The 18,631-nt window shown below is 44.4% G+C and overlaps 1 protein-coding gene across 4 annotated transcripts in view; it reads right to left on the bottom strand.

Annotated features, from left to right (window-relative positions):
• Positions 1–18,631, bottom strand: part of syt1a (synaptotagmin Ia) — a 242,837-nt gene that overhangs the window by 16,722 nt on the left and 207,484 nt on the right. For all 4 annotated transcript variants that reach the window (XM_034074674.2, XM_034074673.2, XM_034074671.2 and 1 more), the window contains 2 exons: positions 11,239–11,406; positions 9,807–9,974 (listed from right to left, as the gene is read on the bottom strand). In XM_034074674.2, coding sequence (XP_033930565.1) covers positions 9,807–9,974; positions 11,239–11,406 — 336 coding nt within the window. The remainder of the gene's footprint in view (positions 1–9,806; positions 9,975–11,238; positions 11,407–18,631) is intronic.

Below are 18,631 nucleotides of genomic sequence, written 5' to 3'. Positions count from 1 at the left end.
CATAAGTGCATACATTTCTATGCAGAGTGCTGTTTTCTGTCGAATATGCATGGAACACACATCTTTTGGTGGTTAGTGTAAAACTGCTAGAAATACACATTTTCATTCGAGGATATGATAAGTCTGCAATACAAGTGAAAAAGATGAATAGGCAAATATGCGTACACAATATTTCTCTATATTTGAAATGGTCTGCAGGACAAGCTGTAAACAAGGTTATGTATAATCATTTGAGCCAGATGTCCGCTGTCTTATTGAATAAATGGAAAAATTATGAAAACAATTGAGACAAATAACAAAAACAACAAACACACTATTACTCCTACTGCCATTTAAATTGCTAAAATAATTTTCGCAGGTTGATAATATCAAATGATTAATTTGATGGCAACCTCAACAAAATAATGTAAAATACCTAATGACAGGAACAATTTACGATTGACTGTATACTGTATCACGATACAAATAAAACATAACACAATACATTATATGTACTCTCTTGTTATAATATAATGTAGACAACATTAGACTCTAATAATGTATCTTATATATGGATTTGGTTTATTATACATTCATGTTTTCTTATAACTCTTCTCTGCAAGTGGTATACAGTATGAATGGCAATCAGTGGACTTCAATGAGTCTTTGAATGAACAAGCATTAACAATCAAGACATTCATCATTATGCACCAATATCAATCCAAAAGGAAGAAAAGGCAAAGTGTTATACATTTAGGTTACGCCATACTCACATCAAAACCTTTAAGAAGTGTACAAAAATACACAGTATGTCAAATGCAATGCTTCAAGTCACACTGCGGCTGTGAGTCATAGTCGCAGCCGATCAATTGTACGAGAAGTCCCTGCATGTTTTCTGCTGTGGATTTGGTTTCTCGCTTTGCTTTGAATGCTTTCTAATATCGGCTCTCACTTTTCTTTGCCGCTCATTATTTTTGCTGTAAAAACTGCAATCACTTCACTTGTTCAAACAAACCACCATCACAAACACAGCCTCATCCTCACAGGCTGAACAGAGAGCCATTCAGATTCTCGCCATCTCTCTTATCAACACGACGAGCACACACAACTCCCTCTCAGGTAACACATGTGGTCACTTTCATTGGAAATGGTAATCAGAGTCAAATTGGACTTGATTATCACACTTAGTCTTTTTCCAGGAGTCTTTTATCGAGTTCCAATCATGCACAATGAGTGTGCTGATAATGGTTGCAGAGAGTGTGTTTTGAACTTCTTCCGACCCCTTTTCGGACGTGTAATTAGCTAAAGCTTTGTTGCTTATTGATATCAGACAATGATACAACAGATTATTCGATTATTAATTACATATTTCGTTTTTTTATTGCATTCATTTGTATAGTTCTGTATCATGTCTGTATCACCTTTTGTTTCATTTGTATTTTCTTTGGTTTTACACGGTCGAAAAAATTAAATAAACTAAACATTATAGACCCCCTAAATATTGTAGTAGTTGCACAACAAAAACCAATAAATAAACACATTAGCCTTTAATCAACACTGATTCATGCTCGACTGGAGGCCAGCGAGAGAGGTAGTGGCCAATGAGTAATTACAGTTCTATTTCGTCCCTACTGACCGCCAGAGGCGGTGCTTTAGCACTGGATATGTCCATCGCGCGCGCATGCGCAGCTCGAGTACCAATAACAACAAAGTCACCTGTGACCCACGTGACACCGGCTATATCAGCCGGTATTGTCAGAGGATCTGTTCCTTTTCATCTTCTCGCTGCGCGAGGGTACCGTGGCTACGTTTTCGTAGCCTACAGCGTTCAGGCTTGAACGTTTGATCGGAGGGATTTCTCTGCAAACAGCTGGCCGCGTGAAGCTTCGCGACTGACAGTCGGAGCTACGGGTCGTTAGACGCGTCCTCCAGGAGCTGCGCCGGCTGTGCAGAGCCTCGACAGACAGGTTTGTGTCAGCTTGTTGCTAGTGATGGCTGTGTTTCCACACCCGCTCCCAGCCAAGTTGTCCTGATTACCGTCTTATTGTTTGTGGCTTAGACTTTCTGGTGACGACAGTGTTCCCGCTTCCTCTCCCATAAAGTTGCCCTTATGCTCTTTTGAAAGTTCTGCTTGTGGCGTTGTGCCCGAGCTATCATTAGCATTTGAGTCCCAGCTTTGGCTGCGTCCCTCATTCGATTTAGTATGGAAAGCCAAGAGTGTCATACTTTAAACCCGTTTTTCGTTTAGATGCAGAAAGTAAGGTAAGTACTTTCTATTTTCTAGAAGCTATTATCTGGTCTTAACATTTGTGTTCTGACTTGGTCGCTTGATTGTTAGCAGCAGCCGCTTGGCTAACACCTTGCTGTTGAGCTTAACTATTAACTCAGGGCAGTGCTCCCGCTCCCTGTAGCATAGGGTTTGATTGCAGTAGCGCTAGTTCGTTGTATTACTGCTCCTAGTACTAGACTCCTAGCACTAGGATGATATGCAGAGAACATCTTCACGGCGGGTGCTGTGTGCTCGGCATGTGCGGTTACTACTGTAACCAGACACGGTTCTATGCGGGCTGTTCTCTTTCTTAGAAGCTAATTATCTGGTCTTAACATTGTGTTCTGACTTGGTTGCTTGATTGTTAGCAGCAGCCGCTTGGCTAACACCTTGCATGTACGGTTAAGCTTCATTATTTAACTCAGCCGGTGAGGGCAGTGCTCTCGCTGCTGCTCCCGGTAAACGCATGGTATGGTTGCAGTAGCGCTATATCGTGGTATTTACTGCTCCTAGTACTAGACTCCTAGCACTAGGACGATATGCAGAGAACAATCTTCACTGTGTGTGCTGTGTGCTCTGCATGTATGGCCATTAAGGAGGTTTTCATCCTCCCAATATTATATTGTCTAGTGGGCAGCCGTTGGCTGACACTTTTAGGCACCGGCCACAGTTACTATTGTAACTAAGGTTCTAAGCCGTAAGTACTGGCCATAATTACTACTGTAACTACGGTTCCAAGCTGTGTAAGTACTGGCCATAGTTAATACTGTAACTACGGGGTTAAGCCGTAAGTACTGGCCATAGTTACTACTGTAACTACGGTTCCAAGCCGTGCACGTACTGGCCATAGGCAATACCGTAACTACGGCTCTATGCCGTGTAATGGCCATAGTTACTACTGTAACTACGGTTCTAAACCATGTAAGTACTGGCCATAGTTACTACTGTAACTACGGTTCCAAGCCGTGCAAGTACTGGCCAGAGTTACTACTGTAACTACGGCTCTATGCTGTGTAAGTATCCAAGCCGTGCAAGTACTGGCCAGAGTTACGACTGTAACGACGGTGCTAAGCCGTGTAAGTACTGGCCATAGTTACTACTGTAACTACGGTTAGATGCCGTGTGAGCCCTGGCCATGGTTACTGCTGTAACTACGGCTCTGTGCTATTCTATTCTTTAGAAGCTAGTTATCTGGTCTTAAACATGTGTGTTATTTGACTTGATCTCGCTTGATCGTTAGCAGCAGCCGCTCGGCTAACGTCTTGCGTATACTGTTAGCTTCTTTATTTTACCCAGCTAGGTGAAGGCAGTGCGCTCGCTCCCGCTCCCTCTACCGGTAATGCGGATGTAGCTACATCCCTTTTTCTGTTCGGCGAGTAGTAGCACCGCTCTACTCTTCCCGTTCAGCAGGTAGCCGGTGAAGGCTGTGTTCCCGCTCCCGGTTACACTGCATCTGGCGTTCGACTCTAACTTAACCAGTGAAGGCAGTTCTCGCCCCCACTCCTGGTAGACGCCAAACGGCCTCGTTTTTCCGTTAAGCAGGTAGCCGGTGAAGGCTGTGTTCCCGCACCCGCTCCCGGTTACACTGCATCTGGCATTCGTCTCTAACTCAACCAGTGAAGGCAGTTCTCGCCCCCGCTCCTGGTAGACGCCAAACCGCCTTGTTTTTTCTGTTAAGCAGGTAGCTGGTGAAGGCTGTGTTCCCGCACCCGCTCCCGGTTACGCTGCATCTGGCATTCGTCTCTAACTCGACCAGTGAAGGCAGTGTTCTCGCCCCCGCTCCTGGTAGACGCGGAACTGCCTTGTTTCTCCGTTAAGCAGGTAGCCGGTGAAGGCTGTGTTCCCGCACCCGCTCCCGGTTACGCTGCATCTGGCATTCGTCTCTAACTCAACCAGTGAAGGCAGTGTTCTCGCCCCCGCTCCTGGTAGACGCTAAACTGCCTTGTTTATTCTGTTAAGCAGGTAGCTGGTGAAGGCTGTGTTCCCGCACCCGCTCCCGGTTACGCTGCATCTGGCATTCGTCTTAATTTAACCAGTGAAGGCAGTGTTCTCGCCCCCGCTCCTGGTAGACGCTAAACTGCCTGGTTCCGTTAAGCAGGTAGCTGGTGAAGGCTGTGTTCCCGCACCCGCTCCCGGTTACGCTGCATCTGGCACTCGCCTCTAGCTCAGCCAGTGAAGGCAGTGTTTTCGCCCCCGCTCTTGGTAAACTGCCTTATTTACTAATCCAGCTAGGTGAAGGCAGTGATCCCGCTCCCGCTCCCTCTGCCGTAACGTGGGTGTAATTACATCCCTCTTTCTGTTCGGCGAGTAGCAGCAACGCTCTACTCTTTCCATTAAGCAGGTAGCTGGTGAAGGCGTGTTCCCGCACTACGGCTACGCTGCATCTGGCTACCCACAGAATGGTTCATTCATGTAGCGCCTGTAGGGTTTCTCTTGAGCCCGAGGACGGCCACGACCGCTGCCCCTCCTGCCTCGGCCGCTTCTGGCGGTTAGTGGGGACGAAATTCGAGCATCTGAGGGAGGTTCTCACGGTAAACGCCTGCATGAGCTGTAGCTGCATGCCTCGGGTGCTCAGAGTGGCTCGAATCACTGAGGTGGAACGTCTGGCAGCAGCCAACAGACACCTCTCCTTGTCACGTACTCCTCCAGATCAATTCGGCCGTTCCCGGCGACTTGAGGGAGCGATGGCTTTGTGTGCTCCCCCCAATAGAAGGACTAGAAATAGGCTGTCCTCTAAAGTGGATCGGCTAGCTGCCGATAGGGGCATGATGAAGTCGCCTCTTGGCCCCCCCCCCCTCCTTTGGTGGGCGCCCCTCCTTCGGTTGGCGCCCCTCCTTCGGCTGACGCACCTCCTCCGGTTGACGGAGAGTCCTCCGTCGCGGACCAGTCGAGCCAGGGGAGCTGTTTAGATCAGCTGCCCTCGGAGGCACTGGAGTGTGCCGCCCAAGCTAGGCAGACCAGGCAGCAGCACTCGGGTCCTCGCAGACCTGTGCCCACTCCCAGCAGGCCCAGGGGCCGCTCTAGCAGCCGCACTCAGCCGCTGGATTACAGGGGTGGTCTGCAGAGGTCTTAGCGGCCCACTCAACCGCCTCCCAATGACTTTCGTGCCCCATGTCGCCCGCCTTCCAGGTGGCCTCGTGCCCCAGAGCCTGACCGGAACCCCCCAAGAGGCTCCAGGGTCCGGGGGGCTGGGCTCTGAAATCCCGGGGGTGGTCGGTGGCTGCTTTCCCAGCAGCAGCTCAGTTTCTGGGCAGTCTGTACTTCCGTCCCTTGGGTGGTTTTCACCTTAACCCAGGGGTACGGACCGCAGCTCCGGCCCCTAGCCTTCGGCTGGGTCTAATTGACAGTCGTCAGCGATCCGGCAGGGGCCCTACCTCTGGGCCAAGAGTTGTCCGTCCTTTTGTCCAAGGACGCAATCAACCCAGTAAGACCCTCTGCTTAGCCAGGGGGTTCTACTCGGCATACTTTCTCGTGAGCAAGAAAGTCGGCGGATTTCGCCCGATCTTGGACCTCAGAGGAATCAACAGATTCCTGAAGGTGCTGCCATTCTATATGCTGACTACTGCATACGCACAGGTGGAGTGGTTCCCAACCGAGGGATGCCTACTTCCACGTGGGCCGGGCAAGAGGGTGCCTTATATTCAGTTCCTCCGGCCCTTGGGCAGACTGGCAGCTGCCTCGGCCGCTGGGCCCTTAGGCCCGCTGTCGTTGTGCCCCATGCAGATGTGGCTGAACAGCCTTCACTTGGACGCCAAGTGGCACAGGCACAGTGAAGTCAGGGTGTCGCAGCATTGCTCCACTCTCCGTCACGCTGGAGGGGCAGGGCCTATCTCTGGTAGGCGTGCCCATGGGCGCCATCCCATCCCGCCAGGAGACCATCACCATAGGTGCATGTCTCTCAGGGTGGGGTGCAGTGCGGCAGGGCAGGACCGTTCAGGGTCAGTGGTCTGCCCAGCAGAGTGCGCGCCGGGTCAACGTGCTAGAGCTTCGGGCCGTGCAGCTTGCACTCACGCACTTTCTACCCCAACTGGGGGGCAAGAATGTGCGTGTTCCTTGGGGACAGCATGTACATTGTTGCTTAGACAACAGTCCCTTCTAGATAGTGGACGTTCTCACTCCACTCTGAATTTATGTGGCTGCGATTCTGCCCGACATGTTCGGGTCGACGGCGCCACGGCGGGGTGCCACAGGTCGGTGTCCCTCTTTATGAGAGGGGCTTTACGGCAGCGTCCCCCTTGCACCCCGAGGGCTCCGGCTTGGGACCTGCCCTTGCTGCCGGATGCCCTATCACCTCCTCCCTTCGAGCCCCTGGCCCAGGTGGGGCTCAGGTGGCTGCCCACAAAGGCAGCATTTCTGCTTGCCATAGCCTCAGGGAAGTGAGTCGGGGAGTTGCATGTCCTCTCCATAAACAATACATGCCCGAGGTGGGACTCTCATGCGTTGCCCTTTGGGCAAATGTGGCATTCCCGCCCGGGGTCCTTCCACAAACTCACTTCAATCAGCCTGCCCAGCTGGCACGCTTTGACATTCAGGAGTACGGCACATCGAAGTTGCTGTGCCCGGGGGGTGCCCAAAGGGCGTATATCAAGGCTACTGCCTGTATACGGCAGGAGGAGCAACTCTTGAGTTTGCCCTGGCGGCACTAAAGGAGGTTAGGCCCTCTAACCAGTGGCTTCCCCACTGGGTTGTCGATACCATCTCACAGGCTTACGGGGCCCCCTGCCACCAGGCTGAGATGCCACTCTACAAGGAGCATCTCAACATATTGGGCTGCCCTGAGAGGGGTGCCCCTGGAGACCATCGGCGTCGTGGGCGTCTTCTGGCACATTCTCCAGTTGTCATCAGGTCAATGTCGCCACTCCCCATTCTTTGGGCGTGGTCCTTTTGCCGAGCTCCGCTGCTTCCAGTGGTGAGCAAGGGCTTGGATTCTTCATGACATTGTTGGTATAGGTCATCCAGTGCTAAAGCACCGCCTCTGGCGGTCAGTAGGGACGAAATAGAACGATAGTTACGGCTGTAACTACGGTTCTATGAGTCCCGGATGACCGCCAGAGTTCCCTGTCACTCAGAATTATTGTGTGCTCGCGAGAAGATTCGGGGAACAGATCCTCTGACAATACCGGCTGATATAGCCGGTGTCACGTGGGTCACAGGTGACTTTGTTGTTATTGGTACTCGAGCTGCGCATGCGCGCGCGATGGACATATCCAGTGCTAAAGCACCGCCTCTGGCGGTCATCCGGGACTCATAGAACCGTAGTTACAGCCGTAACTATCGTTTTTTAATGTTTACAATGAACTGTAAAAGGCCAACTGCTGCCTTTTCAACTCAAAGGGCATTTCTAAAGCTTTTTACTTCATATTTGACCTTAAAGATAAAGAGAATTGTGACACCTTGGTGTATTAAATCTTCACTGAGCTTGCTGTTAAGAGATTTAAACCTGAAAGAACTTCTCTTTCTTTGTGCGTTTGGACTGATATGCTTTCTCAATGCTTTATTTTCTTTGTATATATTTAAAGAAAAACGCTTGTCTCCCGAATGACATGTTTCACATATTCAAGGGGTTGTGAACAGCTCAGTAGGAGAGTGATTTCTCTTCTCAGACTGTTTTCTTTGAATATTTAAATATAAAAAGAGGCCTGATGAGGTAAAAGTATCCAGTCTTTCACAGAAAATAAGAAAAGGAAGAGCAGAGATATGTATTTCTGTTAAAAGGTATGACCTTAAATAGCAACAACGTCAGCAGTTTATTAAATCCAATCTAAGTTTCTCCTCATTTCTTGTCACTTCTATTCTCTTAAAGGTGGGGTAGGTAAGTTTGAGAAACCGGCTCGAGATCGCTAGAATTTGAAAATAACCAACCGGAGAAAATCTGCCACTTCCTTATAGAGCCCCTCCTCCAACACACGCGAACGCGCACATGACCAATGAGGGCACGAGATAAGTTTGTGCCCCGATGGAAGGCTGACAGGCAGGTAGGCCATCCAGCCGGCTAAACGGATTGGTTGTACTTTTTACAGTATTACGGCTTCTACAGATGACATTTTTTATGGATTTTTTGTCAAAGCACTTAAGATATTCATTGCTATCGGGATGTTAAGAGCATTCCATGGAATATAACAAAAAGTGTATCTCGAGCCGGTTTCTGAAACTTATCTACCCCACCTTTAACTTTTGAATAAAGCAATAAAATGCCCATTCATACATGTATGATGTTTTTTTCCCCATATATCATTAATAATATGTTCTTATCCTTCAGCACTTCGGCCTTACCGTTCAGTTGAAAACACATTGGTTCCTGCACAGCTGGGATTTAGGTTGTATACAAAGCTGGCTTTTACCAACACACCCTGGCTGCACAAACACAAAAGTAAAAATGACAAGTTGTGATTTTAAAGTGAGGCTATTGGTTGTGAATTTCTCTTTTTAACTATTGGAAATGAAGTGCTTTTAAATTGAGTCATCAACAGCTAGCGCTGCCGAGCGTCAAAAGAGTCCTTTTGACTGTGGCAGGTTAATTTGCAGATTTTTACAATGTGGCATAAAAGCTAGAGGAGAGATGGATTTTTCATCACTTGTATGCAGTCATAATTACTGTTCGGAGCCAAATTGTGATAAGATTTATGAATGTAACAATGAAAGCTTCAATGTTTTTGAAGGTGGAAGGCAGCATTTTGTTTTGCTTCTCCTCTCTACTTAGCTTTACCACGGCAAAGCATCACTCCTGTGTCTCAAGCCGTGCGTAGAATCATCAGGTGCAGCTGTACAATCGACGAAAGAAGTATACTGATGCCCTTCAACTCAAAGAACACCAGCAGCGATTTGACACTGCTATAATTAACCTTTACATCTAACCACCGTAATGCTAAAAATGAGGTTTCCCTGGCAACATGTGCTATATGCCATGACATTTACCATGAAAATTGAATCTCCTGAACTGCTGCCTGGAAAGTCACACTTCTATTAATTGAAGGGGAAGTGTGGACATCTGATTAAGTGACATTTCAAGGAGAGATGGAGTACTTCAGGCATGTTGTTCGAGCATAATTGGCTTGCTCAACAAAGCAAAAGTAATCATTGGGATATCACTAATGCAAGCACCAATAATAAAATGTCTTAATAATGAAGCAGCTGCTGCCAAATCTGAGCCTTGACAAAGAGACAGGTGTCACAAAAGGATTTCAAACCTACCATACTTTTCGGACTATAAGCCGCGACTTTTTCCCCCATTTTTTTTGTACAGCTAACGGCCACTAGGGAACCTCCTAAATCTATGGATTTTACAGGTAAAATTAACCACCTTTAACTCTATGGGCTCTATGACCGGTCCGCGCCCGCCACCTTTAAGCGGCGGGCTCCAGCAGGAAAAGCTGGAGGCCGGAAAAGAGTGAGACAGGTAGCGCGCCAAAGTAAAAGTGGAACCGAGAGACAGAACGAGAGCAAGACAGACGGACAATTTAGCTGCTGCGGCTTATATGCAGGAAAAGTACGGTACTCATTTGAAATTTCTTTGGTGGTGATTGAACTTTTGGTATGTGTCAGCCCACAGAAGTCTTACCTCTTCCTTCTCAGCACTCATCAGATCCCGCCATTCCTCCGTTACGTGGCTGAAGTCCACTTTGTTCATGGGCACCTTGATGTCGCCGATGGCATCGTGTTTAGAGAAGCGGTCAAAGTCATACACCGTCATTATCAGTGTTTTTCCACCGAGCTCCACGTAGGGAACCTAAAGATGATAACAACAGAAACTGATCAAAATGGGCTAAAAGCAGACAAACCGCCTCACATCATCATTTACAGTGTCATGTTTGTAAAGGAGCGCTAATCGTTGACAAGTTGGAATAAAGAGGCGCTCTGAGAATAGAACAAAAAAACATTAAACACGACAATATGATGATGAAATGATGATTGACTAAATAAGAAGTGCTTTTAGGTAACAATTCCTGTAATTCAACGTCAACGTTTTAAGTTAGCAGGCTAGGCTAACATATCAAGTTCGAGCAACCAGTTACGAGGACATAGAAAACACTATATCCATAATTTGGTTCTTTAACCTCGGCCATTACTTATTTATAATTCAACAAAATCAAAAAATGATCCTGACGTACCAGGAACACATGTGGGATGTAATGCAATCCATTCTCAATACTCTAATATTTGTAAAGCTTATTATGTAAACATGTTGTTGACAGTAGGAGAAGCCTTGATTTGTTGCATTGATATTTAGGACATGATAATATCATAAGTTCTGTTGTATAAGGACTTAAAATAAACATTCAATTCCATACATTTAGTCCAACACAGAATTAAATGCCAAGCAGAGTCAGGTGTGTGTGTTTTCAGAGTGGGTGGATGGTGACATTTTAGCTGTTTCCAAACCAATCACTACTCCTCCAGCCCCCCCACCGAAAGGCCACCGTTATCAGGCTTGCAACCTGGGTTGGCTAACACACAGGTGGGAACTTTTGATCCATGATTTTTCTTCAATTTTGGGACAAAAGGTATTAAATGGAAAGGACTTGTTACGACACAAGAATAGAGAATCAAGCATTATGAAAAATATGTACAAAAATAAGCCTTGTATTGAGATGGATATCACATCACATCACATTATGCTTAACCTAACACCAAACACCTGCGCTCTCACTGTTGGGTGAATAACAAAACTTTTTCCACAGCTGAGCGACAGCCATGCATCTATTATGGCCGAGGCAGGGCCAGGGTGTAGCGGTGCATCTGCCTGTGTTAATCCCAATCACACTGAGCCTCAGCGTGTGTGTGTGTGTGTGTGTGTGCAACTGTGTGTGTGAGAGATATTCTGTCAGGAGCGTGTTAATGTGCCAGCTGGTTACTGTCTCCACACCTTCCCAGCAGTCACGGCTGCATGCAAATCAGATTGTCAGTGGAACCAAAAGATCTCCAGCTACAACAAAGTGACTTGAAATGAGCAAAGCTTTTCGAGCATCAGGCAGAAGCAAGTGAAGATGTACCTTGAAGATGAACTGCTCATTGAAGGTAGGGTTAAGGGTCTTCCTGTGGACTTTGGTCTCAAACTTCTTTTTCTTGTCCGGTAGCAGGTAGACCTTTACGTATGGGTCAGATGTTCCACCCATGTCCATAGCAGGCAGCTCGGCAGCCTGGATGATACCCACCATGAGCTAAAAGTGAAACACAAAGGGTGAAAAAAGTGAGCGACGGCATGTCAGATTGTCAACTAATCCAAATGTCTGTAACAAATCCTTCATCTCACCAACATCCTTACAGATATATGTTTAAAACGAAAGTCCATCTCTTATTTAGGGCCGTACAATATATAGTGAACCATATCGCATTTGCAATGTTAGTCAAAATAATCACAGTTAGTTACTTTGTCCAAATCGTTCAGCCCTACTTCTAAATCTTAACACCTTAAGGGCCATTGTCTTGTCTTCTGATATCACTAGCAATCAATTAATTTTAATGGTGGCTTAAAGATGATTTAGTGTCATTTTCTCGAGGATATTGCAGCAATTTTAAAGGTTATGTGTGCAAATGCTGACAGCGGCTGGAGAGTGTGTAAAGGTCAGGATGTGTCAGAGCAGGAATGAGAGGACTGTTTCTCTTCACATAGGGCGGATAATTGATAACCACAGTGGGGGGGCCGGGGGGCTGCTTGACCTGCCAGTCAAGAGTCTCTACTCAGAAGCCTCTCAGGAGAACAGCTAGTCAGTCAATCAACTCGCTATCAGGCTGCCATCAAGCAGCAATCTGGAGGCCAACCAGGGCAGAGAGGCACCGGTAACTGTGTGCTGCTACCAGTGAAAACATACTATATGAAAAAAGTAGGAAACAATGACATATGGCACCAGTTGGTTATTGCAATATGGCAAATAAATAACCAACTCTTTGAGGGTGAGTCCATTTTACAGACATAAACTATAGATTGATGGTTTTATTTTTTCTTACAGAACAATGTTAGGATTTTGAAATGCTTCAGACATTCTCAGAAGCAGACCTGCTCCTAAAGCCAACGTTTACATTTTCAGTGTGTGGAGTTTTTTTGTCAAGCATCATTCAAAAGAAAACGTTTTTGGAGGTATTTGCAGGTTAAACAACAATGAATCAAGTGCAGGCCAGAGGCCTGTACTACGAAGCCGGATTTTTGCTTAGCGAGGTAACTTCGGGGTAAACTCTGGGTTTCTGGTCCTACTGTACGACGCTGGTTCTCTTCTTACCGGGGTAGATCTCCATGGTAACGTATGCTGAACGGCAAACCTGCTCCGGAGCAGGTTAGATTGCAATCAACTCAGTGAAAGCACCGCCTGCTGACCAATCAGAGCTCAGTGTGCGGAGTTTAAAGTCATATTACAGGATAAAGGAAGTACAGAAAAACTGCCGTTGCTGGAAAGACGGCCGGCAAAAATCAACTGACTGTGTGAACGGGAAAATTAATAGAATATCACAGTCTCCCATCTTCAGAGCAATCTGACTAATATAACATTAGCGTTAAGAAAGCTCCTACTTAAATATCTGCCACAACATAAGTAACCTGATCAAAGTAACATTACGTACAGTCCGCGGCACTGTGAGTGCAGACGTCGATGTGTCCCATTATCATTCATATCACATCACATCTGTATCATATATTTCCTTTTCTGAGTCAGCTGAGCCGTATCTGGCCGTGCAACACTTACAGTGTCACATACTGTATGCAGAAGTATTATTTTAAGCAACACATTAAGTTGATGAAACACTCGAGTCAAATGTAATTAAAGTCAGATCCACTCATGTTTTAGACGGGGTGCCAGTGATATCATAAACCTGTTAATCAGGGGCGGCGCCAGGCGGTAGCTTGCAGTTGCTGCAGCAACACCAACAATTGGCCTAGCAACTTCTAAGCAACCCCAATACATGTATGGGTTTTTTATATATATGTGAAATTCATAATTTGAATACAGTACAGTACAAGTAGCCTACTTCTGGGTGTGTCATTCAAGCTCGGCTCCGTGTGTGTGGCACGAGCACACGAGAGAGAGAGAGAGAGAGAGAGAGAGAGAGAGAGAGAGAGAGAGCGCAAGATTGTTGTTGCTGCGCTAACGGATATTAGAAGCTGTTTCTACAACTAAGTGAAAGGAAAGTCCTCTCCTGTCAGATAACGTCAGCTCAGTGAGGTAAAGGACTCTCAGTGTGTAGATATAACTTTAGTCTAAGTTATCTCCGTGGGTCTCAAAACAGTTAGATCACCATTTATGTACAGTAAACAAGTATTTCCGAGGCACACCTTCATATGATCATTATAGTTAGGCTAAACAATAAGAGAATACATTAAAAACAGGTATGAAATACTATATGACAGAAAAACAAGAATACAGTTTAAAAGGGGAGTGATTTGTAAAATATCCATAAAGAAAAAGTTTACAGTTCTGTTTCATATGGGTGTTGAGAGATGTATCCATAGATCTCTTCATGTTGCTCTCAAAGGGCACCAGATAATAATTTAAAAAAAAAAATCTTCCCGTGGGAGCATGCCCCCAGATCCCCTTAGTAGGCTGGTCCGCCCCCACTTATAAAAAAATAGCACTTTATTCTTCCTATATGCCGTGAGCTGATTATCGAGCCTTCATTGTAACAGTCGTGGGTGTAGCCTACTGTATGTGCGCGTGGGGAGTGTTACAGTAGAACATTTCACTGTAGCCCATAGCTACATTAATGGGAAACCCTACATGTTTGTGAAACCTCTATGAAGCGGCAAGCTACCCCACAGCACCCCCAACAGAAAATCTCTGGCGCCGCCCATGCTGTTAATGTACGCATTCAAACACTTTTTTTATTACTAGCTGTATTCATCTTGCAGCTGCAACTATGTGGCTTTTATCCTGAAGTCATGGATGTTTAAAGTGTAACTTCTTAATATTTGTCTAATATTATAGTTTTCTTTTCATTCAGGAAGTATGACGCTGCGCTGTCAGTACGCTTGTCCGTGTTTGTGATGGGTCAAATGTTGCTAACCCCGCCCTTTTCACGTGAACGCGCTAATAGCCGGACAGAGTTACCGAGTTGATAACCAGCGTCGTAGGACCGCTTAGCGAGATCGCATTTGTTTTGGGTTAGTTAAGCCAGATAACTCAAACATATCCAGGGTATGTTGAACTGGATTCGTAGTACAGGCCTCAGCATTCAAGTCCATTCTTAAGCTGGGAAAGAGTCTTATGACAAAAAATTCCCAACTCAAGTAATGCAGACTCCTGCCGATAAAGGTAAACGTACATAGAGTTGCGATTGGTTTGATTTTGCCAGTGTCATACTGGGGCTGGGCCATTAGGTTAGAAAGCTAAGCTATTAAGCTAACCTCTGGATCTGGTATCAATATTTAGACCAGTGTTGTTCCTTTTTCTTAAATGTTTCTATTACATTCACAGTTCTAGCTTTGCTTCTTGGCTTGTGTTGGTGTTTGAGCTTTAAGAACTCTGGTATTTTGCTTTTAAGAACTCTGGTATTTTGCTTTCACGCAATAATGTTTAATTGGACTAATGAGATTATTTCTGCCATCAGAGCAGCTTTTCCCCAGACAATTTATTTGTTTACATAACAATAATAAAATATATAACCCAAATTGACTAAATGGACCTTATGTGACCCTTCTCTTCATCTCTGTCTTTAAGTAAGGAAACCAACACAAGCTAGACAGTTTTATCAAAATCAGGGGCACGGCACAGGTTAATTATACTCTTATTTTACAGTATAAAGTACCACAGATCTGCATTAGATGTTGGTGTGATTCCAGTAGGGAAAGGTCTTCATGAGATGGAGGCGAGTTTCTGTAAATGTACCACATACACACACACTTACACAGTATTCACACACAGGCACCACACAATAGTGAACACGACACGAGAATATCATGGAAAGGATGGAGTTTCATTGATTCATTATTATTAATGATCCCCAGGTTAAGCACAACATTTTCTGCAAATACTGAAATGAGACTGTCAAGATTTCAATGGATCCCTTTGACATAAAAATAACTTCAATACATGTACATCTGCATGTAGCTTATCAGGAACTCTTACATGCCTCGAAGGGTAAACACAATTAAACTGTACAATCTTGTTAGCTTCCGTCACCATTTTCTTTTAGGGCTATTAAGTGGCTCTAGCATTTTAAGTGTAGCAATTAATCCTCACATGCTGTCCTTTTGATTTTAAGCCATCCATCAGCAACAAGGCAAGGCAAGTTGATTTATATAGCACTTTTCAACACAAGGCAATTCAAAGTGCTTTACAAAAAATGAAAGACATTAAGCATAAAAAAGAAAAGCTAATAAAATAAACATTAAAAGGAAAAATACATGGATAAAAGTTACAGTGCAGTTTAAGATATGAATAGTTCAATTAAACATTAAAAGAAAAAGTACATGGATAAAAGTTACAGTGCAGTCTAAGATGTGAATAGTTCAATTAAAAGCAGCGACAAAAAGAAAAGTCTTCTGCCTGGATTTAAAAGTAGTCAGAGTTGCAGCGGACCTGCAGGTTTCTTTGGAGTTTGTTCCAGATATTTGGAGCATAATAACTGAACGCTGCTTTACCATGTTTAGTTCTGACTCTGGGGACAGAAAGTCACATGATCTTTACTGGCAGAGGCACTGGTGCTTCAGAAGACAGATAAAAGCAGGACGTGGTTGGAAATGTAGTTAGCCACTTCAGCTGATTGTGTCCAACTCAACTCAAATCCTGTTTATACCTCAAAACACCTTTGCTCCCAAACCAAGCAGAGACTACATTTAAAATGTTCCATAACCCAAATATTTGTTTGTCTAATGTCATTCACTTACTCATCCTGATTCTCTCAAAAATGTAGTTAAGTGAAGGAAGTGACTTTGGAAAGCCCCCTTCAATTACAACAACTGAGTAATATGGTGTTACATGGTCATTTTCCAGCTGTTACCATCTATTTAAACTCTAATATTTCTTGTATGTGAGGTCAACACTTTGAAGACAGAGCTTTTAACGTCAACTAAATGATCGATTATTTTTTCTCAATTAATCATTTGAACCATAGTGAAGCTCCGGAGGCATTTTTTTCAATAATATTTAATGTAAAGTGAAGCGTCCCCGGCCTCTAAATAGTGCCAACTACGGAAACAAATATAATCTTGTCCATGTCAACCCCATTTTTTTAAAAGATCAGCTGCTTACTCCTTTGCATTTCTTCTTTTCCAATAAATATAATGCAACAGAATTCTTACAAATTCACACAGTTCTATACCATCGTCTGCTGAATACAGAGGAAATGACATTTAGGAAACATGTCTAAATGAATGATACATATTTTTGTATGTTAGCTGTTTAAAAACAGCTAACATACCAGTGGTTCTTCTCACTTCCCAGCACTATAGTTACTAGTCAAATAACCAACTAACTAAACCTTTATTATTAACTCCTCACTATTGAACATCTTTGCTTTGAGAGTAAAACTAAAATAAATACCTGTTGCTGTGTGTTTGCACATCTGTGTGTGGGATTCAGTGTAACTCAGAGAGTATTAACGCCTCTGTGTGTGTGTGTGTGTGTGTGTGTGTGTGTGTGTGTGTGTGTGTGTGTGTGTGTGTGTGTGTGTGTGTGTGTGTGTGTGTGTGTGTGTGTGTGTGTGTGTGTGTGTGTGTGTGTGTGTGTGTGTGTGTGTGTGTGTGTGTGTGTGTGTGTGTGTGTGTGTGTGTGTGTGTGTGTGAGTGAGAGCAGCACGCTGACCAGAATGGGTTCAGGATGGTAATTCAGGTTATCGCGGACTGCTTTGTCCCGCAACGCATCATGACTCTGCTGTGACCGCTTCACACACACTTCCAAAGACGACTAATAGTTATTGACCTGACTCATATTTACCAAACAAGGATTGGTTTTCTTTTCTAGAATAAACTGTCTAGGGGGAACATCTGAGATAAACTAATTTCTTCTTAATGACTGATTTCAAATACTCTGAGTGGACACAATGCAATAGCCCTGGTCTTGACCTGAAAAAGAGCAATGACTATGGTAATGATGTTGAAAGTAGGAATGACATTATAATCCTCCGCCTGCTGTTCTGAGGGGGCTCTTTGTGCTTCATTTGCTGTGTATTTGACTGATGTAGCCGCACCGCTGCTCCCCGAGTGATTTGGATCTTTTACAAAACCTTTTGTCTCATTAGTGTTGGAGTCATCAACACCAGGGGAAGCAGCCATTTATGGTGGTTAACAGACAGAAACAAAGCTGAGACTCTTTGCCATGAGGACCTGACATTAATCTGCAGGTCTCTGCCTCAGTCTCTGTTCACACACACCCCAGTGTTTGCCACTTATTTATTGGCAGATTGGAACATTTAACTACTGAGCTTTCAGGCTACAAAGGGCAAATCCCTTAAGAAATTCCTATGACTTATTAGGGCTTAGGGCAGATGCTTAACTAATTTTTTAGTTTTAATTTAATTTCACCAAATGTCACATAGTTTCTGGGGATCCAAAAGCACCTTTACATGACATGCTCCTTGGATTTCCCTCTTACAGTTGACATCATATTTCTTCAGAATAAACAGGATACAAAGCCGCAATAAGAAGATACACAATATCATTTCACAACCCCATCCAAAGACAGAAGATTTATAGCTGACAATCCTGAAAAACCCTGCATATCACATTACATGAAGAAAATGTTTGACTTTTATCTCTCAGTATCTTATTTAATTTTATGTACACTGCATTTGCACGACAGATAAGGTGTCCTTTAAATTAGGAAAGGTTTCTAATAACGGTCAAATTACGGAGAAAGATATTTCGGGGGCAAAGAAAATATATCAAGATTTGGTTTGTAATGGGATTCAAACTGAAGTCTCAAATATGATGGTTAAACCTTTATCAGCCTACTTCAAAAAGTGCATAGTACATAATGCACTGGCACTGAATTCCTATGATAAATTGGCATCACTTTGAGTGTATCCTTCTGTAAATATATGAACACTTTCGCCTTTAAACGAGTCATACTGTACAACACATTTCATATCAAGAATACTCTGGCTTTAAATCTTGTCCTGTAATCATCAAATATGACAATCATTACTAGGGACACTGGTTCAAACACATTTTCCTCTAACAAATAAATCATGGAAACACTGGAAAGTACCATTTTAGTGTTAAGCTGTGATTTAATATCGTCCCTGGCTAAATGTTCTGCCTCAGCTGCCACGTCTACAGAAAATGTAAAAAAAAACTTCATCCATGCAATAAATCAATCACTTGTGTCAGTTATTTTGTATAGTGTTAGCATTGATAGTGTAGGCATCAAAGCCTGGGGATTAAAAACATATATATATATATATGTCCTGAAGGCCTGATTCTGTCAGTGTAAACGGGTCAGATTAACAGCTGCCTGCCCG

Source organism: Pseudochaenichthys georgianus, chromosome 23, assembly GCF_902827115.2.
Source record: "Pseudochaenichthys georgianus chromosome 23, fPseGeo1.2, whole genome shotgun sequence".
Classification (NCBI taxonomy): Eukaryota; Metazoa; Chordata; class Actinopteri; order Perciformes; family Channichthyidae; genus Pseudochaenichthys; species Pseudochaenichthys georgianus.
Note: the sequence above shows the minus strand (reverse complement) of the source record. Positions and strands in the feature narration are given on the sequence as shown.